A 7877-nucleotide genomic window follows, 5' to 3' on the forward strand; every position below is an offset into this window, starting at 1 on the left:
ATTCCTGGTACAGGTGTGTTGAGTCTTTAGACTCACTAGACGTGTGTGATGCAGGTGAGCTTGATGATGAGGGGGCTGGAGGCGCTGAACTCGGAGCAGGCAGCTTTGGTACGGTGACATAACCCGAGGACCGCATGTTTTTCCACGTTTGATTTATGAGTTTTTTGAGGGGTTAAACAATTTTATACGTTGATGATATTATGTTTTTACTCGTACATGTTTATGCTTTACCTTGGATGATGTTAGTTATTTTAAACTACGCTATTTTTGTTGTCAGTTAAAATACGATTATTTTAAATCTTATTTTGAGAATGCGAGCTTTTAAAAAAAATATTTCCGCACTTTTAAAATGAGTAGAAGTTATAGTTGGTGTCAGAGCCGACCTTTCCTAGTAAGATGTGGTTCGGGAACAAACCAGGTGGAAGCTGGTGGGCATGTGAGGCCCGGGGCCAAAGAGGCTGGGGGGTGATCGCTGGTGCCATGAGATTGCAAGGACAATGAGCTGCTCCTGGCAGGCTTCTAGGCGGAGGGAACATGAATGAACCGATCTTACACCGGAAGGAGAGAGATTTCGAAACTGTTCAGGTATGGGACTGTGCAGTTGAGGAGGGATTAAAAGATTTGATATATACTACTCATATAAAGAAGGTGCATCTTCTTTTCAGTAGCTCATCACATAAGAACTCCAAAGTTAAGCGTGCTTGACTTGGAAAAATTTTGGAATGGGTGACCCCTGAGAAGTTTCGTAAGGTGCGTGTGAGTGAGGACATAAGCACGCTGGAAAGGCTCGTCTTGGTACAGTGAGGACAATCGTCGAGTCTGGGGTGTTACAGTTGGTGTTAGAACAAGGGTCCTGTATAGAGTTGTGCCACCGACTGCTTTTGCCGCTCAGTCTTCAAGCCTCGAGTCTGTAAGCTTTTATGTTTTAAATGATTTAAATGATTTACTGCTATCACCTGCATGTTTACATGATTTATGCTTTAAGATGATTTACTGTACTTGTTTAACTACTTTTACGATTTAAAGTTTATTATTTTAAAAACTAGATTAATTGCACGATGGGTTATGTTTATAAATTGGACTATATTCAAATCATGCCTTCCAGATTCAACCCCAGTGTTGACAGATAGGATGATATTACAGGAGGTGGCAGAGGCCCACCACCACCGCCGCCAGGGGACCCAGCCACCCGAGTTCTGGAGGGTATGGCTAGGCTATTGGAGCAGGTACAATAGGCTCCTAGGCCTCAGACAGATGTTTTTGAGCAGTTCCGTAGGCTCAACCTAAAGGAGTTCGAGGGTATCACTGATCCATTCATTGCAGAGGGATGGATTAGTTCTCTGGAGTTACATTTTGAGTATATGCAGATGAGGGATGACGACTGGGCCAGGTGCGCCATTTATATGCTGAGGGATGATGCGTCCCTATGGTGGGAGGGAGCTGCACATGCAGTGGATGTGGCTGCTCTAACGTGGGCCAGATTCAGAGAGATGTTCTTCGGGACGTATTTCCCAGTTGACGTCAGGGGCCGCCTGACGAGGGAGTTCATGAGCCTCCGGCAGAGAGACTTATCTGTGGCGGAGTTTATCCACAAATTTGACAGGGGCTACCATTTGTGCCTATGATAGCAGATGATGCCACCCAGAAGCTGAGGCATTTCCTAGATGGACTGAGACCCACTCTTCGCCGGGAAGTCATGCTGAAGAGGTCGGCAGGTTATGATGAGGCCACTGCCTGTGCTTTGCAGGCAGAGCAGGCACTGCGGGACATAGACTTCGAGATGCATAGGAAGCGGTAGCAGACTCAGTCCAGTTCCCACCCACGGAAAAGGCAGTTTACTGGGCCGCCGAGACAGCAGGGGTAGCAGAAGCCCCATGGCAGTTTAGGATGCCAGTAGCATCAGAGACCTCATCAGGCGCCAGGGGTGCCTAAGCAAGATGACAGGCACCCGTGCCCCCAGTGCAGCAGGTTCCACTTCGGTGAGTGCAGGTGGGGAACCTTCAAATGCTTTGTGTGCGGACAGGAGGGCCATAAAGTAGCGGATTGCCCTAGGAATAAGGGCCCCACTACCTGTCGAGCTTATGTGATGCATGTCGAGGAGGCTGAGGCAGCACCAGACTCGACACTGATTACCGGTAACTCTTTGGTTTAAGATTTTAAATTACTGTACAATTTCTTGGTTTTTATGCTTGTATGAAAATTTAATTATTGGAATTGATGACTTAGAAAGAATTAGGATGTATGCTCTACCTAATTGATACTAAGAATGTAATTATTCGATTGATAACAACTTTATCGACCAATAATTTTATGGGGTCAAATTGTAATTTTTGAATAATTTCAAGGGCTAATGAGCAATTTTAAAAACTCTAAGGGATAATTTGCAATTTTTGATTTTTCTGAGGTTGAATTTCGAATGTTTGGGAACGATGTTTGGGATATTGTAGTTATATTTCGAGGATTTTGGGTTAAAGGTCGATAAAAAAGTTCCTTAAGTTCAGCTCTATTATATTTGATGATATGTTTTGTCATAGGAAGGATATATATTTCAGGTGTAGCCACGCATGCACTGCTAGATTCAGGGGGCTACACACTCGTTTATATCCGAATCTTTTGTGAAGCGACTAGGAATCATAACTACAGCGATGGATTTGGGTTCAGAGTATCGATCCCATCCAGGAATCAGATGTTCACTTCCCAGATAGTGAAGAGATTGAAGCTTAGATTGCAACAGAAGGCAGTACAGGAAGATTTGATAGTACTACTGTTGCCAGAGTTTGACGTCATATTGGGTATGGACTGGCTATCTTCACATGGCGCAGTCATAGATTTTCGACAGAGGTCAGTTTCTGTCAGAACACCCAGTGGAAAGCCATTTGTTTTTGAGGCAGCCAGACACCAACAGTTTCCGCACGTCATTTCCTTCTTGTGTGCGAGGAAGTTTATCAAGAGAGGCTGCCAAGCATTCCTAGTCAGCATCGTATCAGTGACAGAGCCAGTCAGTCAAAGGCTGGAGGAAATTGATGTAGTCAGGGAGTCCTCTGGAGTTTTCCCTGACGATGTTGCAGGCATACCACCAGATAGAGAGGAAGGACTTTTCGATTGAGCTCATGCCAGGGATAGTGCCGATATTTAAGGTACCCTACCGGTTAGCACCTACAGAGATGAAAAAGATCAAAGATCAGATTCAGGATCTGTTAGATAAGGGTTTCATTTGCCCTAGCTTTTCTCCATGGGGCGCACCAGTACTTTTTGGTAAGAAAAATGATGGTAGCATGCGGCTGTGTATCGATTACAGAGAGCTGAACAGGGTCACAGTCAAGAATAAGTATCCGTTACCGAGGATCGAGGATTTGTTTGATCAGCTTCAGGGAACATCTGTGTTCTCCAAGATAGACCTTCGATCCGGATACCACCAGCTGAGAGTGAGGGAGTCAGATGTGCATAAGACAGCCTTCCGAATGCGTTATGGGCACTATGAGTTCTTGGTGATGCCCTTCGATCTGACGAACGTGTTAGCGATCTTCATGGATCTCATGAATCACGAGTTTCAGCCATACTTGGATCAGTTCGTAAGAGTTTTTATTGACGATATCTTGATCTATTCAAATAGCAGGGAGGAGCACAGTCAGCATCTGAGGACAGTATTGCAGACTCTACAGGATAGACGAATGTATGCAAAGTTCAGCAAGTGTAAATTCTGGCTCGACAGGGTGGCATTCTTGGGCCACATTATATCTCAGGATGGCATAGAGGTCGACCCCAGAAAGGTAGAGGCAGTCAGAGATTGACCAGTTCCTAAGAGTGTGACAGATATCCGTAGCTTCTTGGGATTGGCATGGTACTACAGGAAGTTCATCATGGGATTCTCTTCTATTACGGTGCCCATGACCGCCTTGACGAAGAACAATGTCAAGTTTATCTGGGGACCGGAGTGTCCGGAGAGCTTAGATAGATTGAAGCTAGTGTTGACCACTGCACCAGTACTAACTATGCCATCAGGACAGGGAGAGTTTGTAGTCTATACAGATGAATCTAAGCTTGGTTTGAGCGCAATTTTTATGCAGCAGGACAGAGTGATAGCCTATGCGTCCAAACAGCTGAAGGTTCATGAGCAGAACTATACGACTCATGACCTCGAGCTAGCAATAGTGGTATTTGCCTTGAATATCTGGAGACACTATCTGTATGGGGTGATTTGCAGGATTTTCACAGATCATAAGAGCCTGAAGTACTTCTTTACACAGAAGGAGCTAATTATGCGACAGAGGAGGTGGCTGGAGCTAGTGAAGGACTATGATTGCGACATTAGCTATCATCTGGGTAACGCTAATGTGGTCGCAGACTGCTTTGAACAGGAAGCACGCAGTGATTGCCCATCTGTTAGTGCAGAGACCGCTAGAGGCTGAGATTCAGAGATTTGAGCTTGCAGTTTACGCCAGGGGCGAGGCCCCGAATCTTGCTACTCTGACAGTACAGCTGAAACTGAGAGATATAATCCGGACAGGACAGATTTCTGACGAGCAGTTACAGGAGTGGAGATAGAGAGAAGAGGCAAAGGGCCAGAGACTGTACAGAGTTGTGGATGACATAGTCAGATATAGGGACCACCTATGGGTTTCTGACAGTGATTCCCTTCGAGCAGATATCTTGAGCGAGGCCCACAGCACCCCGTACTCCATCCATCCAGGGAGTACTAAGACGTATAAGGATCTACAGACTCTGTTTTTGTGGCAGGGCATGAAGCGGGATATTCTGCGATTCGTCTCCGAGTGTTTGACTTGCCAGCAGGTTATGGCAGAGCATCAGAGACCTGCAGGGAGGGTGAGACCACTCCCTATTCCCAAGTGGAAATGGGAGAACATTACTATGTGGACTTGTCAAATTGGGTTAGGCCCGTCCCGCTATAAAAATTGAACAGATTGGGTTGATAAAATAGCATCTCATTTGGAGGCGGGCCAAATGGGCTGATCCCGTTTGGTTTTCGGGCCAAGATGGGTCGGGCCCAAACGGGGCGGGCTGGCCCGCCAAATTAGGATAACATTTTATATTTTTATGTTTTAAGTTTTATATAAAGATTGGAATAAGTTTCATGCGTCTCCATATCTAACAAATATATTGATAATTTACTCTTAGAACAAATTTATTGATAATTTACTCTTAGAAGAAATATACATAAAGAAAACAAAAGGGAAGAAATTCCAGTAAATTTTATTCATGAATCTTAAAATAATTTTTAAGCATAGTAGTTGTTTGTTAACCCAAGAGTGGTTTCGTTTGAAGTCCGAGGAGTTGCAGTGAAATTTATGGACCCGGCGGAGGTTTGCTAATTATGTGTATTGTTGAAGCCATAATATTTTTTAAAATTTATAACCGTCTCTTTCCTCGACTTTATGTTCTCTTCCATGTCTAAATCTTCATGTTTGGTTTAAACACTTTACTTTTTATGGATTATGTTGTATGCTTTCTTAATTTCTTATTTCAATGTTTTTAAGTATTTTATGAAACTATTTGACTGAAATATATTTTCTTCTATATTCACTGCGATACTGTTTAGCATTTTTTTTCTTAAAAAAATAAGCGGGTCGGCCCGCCTAACCCACGGCCCAAGGAGGTTTGGGCTATGTTGACCATTTAGAGACCCGCCAAAATGACGGGCTGGCCCGTCCTGCCCCGCCTAATGGCGGGTTGCGACGGGTGGCGGGCTGGCCCACCTCGTCAACCCATTCCGAGGACTACTAGAGGATTCAATGCATCTGAGTGATTGTTGATCGACTCACTAAATCAGCTCATTTCCTACCGATCATGAAGACATCCACCATGAATTAGTACGCAGAGCTGTACATCAGAGAGATAGTTAGACTGGCATGGGATTCAAGTGTCCATTGTGTCAGACAAGGACTCGAGATTCACGTCTGCATTCTGGAAGAGTCTCCACCAGGCGCTAGGTACTAAATTATTGTTCACCACTGCCTTCCATCCTCAGACAGACGATCAGTCAGAGAGGGTGATTCAGATTCTGGAGGACCTACTTCGAGATTGCATGATCATCTTCCAGGGTATCTGGGAGCCGAAGTTACCTCTTTTGGAGTTCACATACAACTACAGTTATCAGTCATTGATCGGTATGGCTCCATACGAGGCACTGTACGGGAGAAAGTGTAGGTCGTCAGTTTTTTGTGATGAGGTAGGAGAGAGTGTAGAGTTGGGTTCGGATATTGTCTGACAGACCGCTGCTTAGTGGCCAGGATTAGAGACAAGATGAAGACTGCACAGAGCTGTCAGAAGAGTTATGTGGGGCCCCGGGTCCGATATCTAATACTAATAATTATAATTGTAACAAACCAAATGATTTAGTAAATACATAATTTGTGGTTCACAAATTAACATAAACATCGTCAAAATAATTTAATGGTCTCAAATGTTTGAAATAAAATTTTCAACATGCCAACAAAAAGTAGTGAACCAAAGAAATCCAAACATCATCACATAGCTCCTAAGACCTGAGAATCCCACTCTAACTCGTATCTCCTCGTCTGGAGCTGGACTCTGGCATCCCAAGCCTCGCCTCACCTACCGTCAAGCACATGAAAACAAGAGGTAGCCGACGTGCCGGTGAGTATAAACCCTGTATGATACAATCAATAACATATGAGAATTTAATTTTCAAAATATTTCATATAAATCAATAATGATGCAATATAATGCAATGCATGATCAGAAGCTGTGGGCTATCAATAAATTTCAAGATCAAGTGAATCATCTGGTCATAGGGTACCCAAGGAAAGAGAATCCCCCAGCAACATCCACCGACTCATCCGCTCGAGGTGGGGTGCTGTGTTCTACAATCCCAGGACTATGGTGCGCCTATAGAGAGTGTTCAGGCCATAGCAGCGACCTCCGTATACACTATGCCAACTCAACTATAGCCCCATACGTCCAACAAATCAATATATCAAGGCGACCTCCGCCATATCAAATCTGAATCAAAAGTGGCTCAATATGCAATGCAATGATGCATTTCAATCTCATCAAGTCAATATCATAATAAGCTCATCTCAAAAGATCAATCATCAAAAATCACAAGTATTTCATCAAGCCATAGAATTTTCAATTTAAAATAAAAATGGTACTTTTACCTCGTATGTTACCGATCGTAACATACCTTTCACATATATCCAAAAGAAGATCGAAATGTGTAGGTGAGAAGTCTTGAACCTCTGAATTCTACTATAACTCAAGAACTCGGATCATTTATCAAAACAGAGCAATTTCTGTACAAAATTCATAATTAATTCAATAATGCTTCGAATCAAGATCTGCAATTTGGATATTCAAGAAAACTCAAATCCCAACAATTGTGTAAAGAAGGAATTCATATCATTTCTTAACCGTAATATGACATAAAAACATTCAATGAATCATTTTGTCAAACACGTGACGTGCGTGCTAAAGAGTTAACTCCTCTACAATTCCATTTCTTTTCCGAAATATCAATACATACAATACCATCAATCATTATATTAACAATTTTACCTCAACACTCAAACCAAACAACTCATTGTTTTCCCTTCATTCACTAACCCAAGTAAATAAGCTTTCTTACCTTGCTTCCAAACTCTTAAGGAGAAGAACTTCTAATCTCCAAGCAAATATTAAGGCTTCAATCAAAGATTAATGTCTTGGAAGAAATTGGATTGAAGGAGAAATGAGGAACCCTAGCTCTAAACCGATGGAGAGAAATGAGGATGAGAAGAAAATATACAAAAATCATTCCCCAATCTAATATATACCATCCAAACCTCAAAACACGTTTTTTGTACAAGTGTTGGGCGCCATGGCGCGTGTTTTGGCGAAGGTGCGCACACCATACTGCC

The 7877-nt window shown here is 43.1% G+C and overlaps 1 protein-coding gene across 1 annotated transcript; it reads left to right on the plus strand.

Annotated features, from left to right (window-relative positions):
- Positions 1 to 1621: 1621 nt before the first annotated feature.
- On the plus strand, positions 1622 to 3106 carry LOC142507780 (uncharacterized). Its single transcript, XM_075619511.1, has 3 exons — positions 1622 to 1794; positions 1990 to 2135; positions 2535 to 3106. The coding sequence occupies exons 1-3, from the start codon at positions 1622 to 1624 to the stop codon at positions 3104 to 3106; spliced, it is 891 nt and encodes a 296-aa protein (XP_075475626.1).
- Positions 3107 to 7877: the final 4771 nt, after the last annotated feature.

The sequence above is a fragment of the Primulina tabacum genome, chromosome 1, assembly GCF_025594145.1.
Source record: "Primulina tabacum isolate GXHZ01 chromosome 1, ASM2559414v2, whole genome shotgun sequence".
Lineage (NCBI taxonomy): Eukaryota > Viridiplantae > Streptophyta > Magnoliopsida > Lamiales > Gesneriaceae > Primulina > Primulina tabacum.

Excerpts from the sequence above, each read along its gene's own strand:
- LOC142507780 (XM_075619511.1), top strand. The coding sequence starts at position 1,622 with ATGATAGCAGATGATGCCACCCAGAAGCTGAGGCATTTCCTAGATGGA. Across the intron at positions 1,795-1,989 it reads TTCGAGATGCATAGGAAGCG|GTGGGGAACCTTCAAATGCT; the intron begins GTAGCAGACTCA and ends CGGTGAGTGCAG. Across the intron at positions 2,136-2,534 it reads AGACTCGACACTGATTACCG|GAAGGATATATATTTCAGGT; the intron begins GTAACTCTTTGG and ends GTTTTGTCATAG.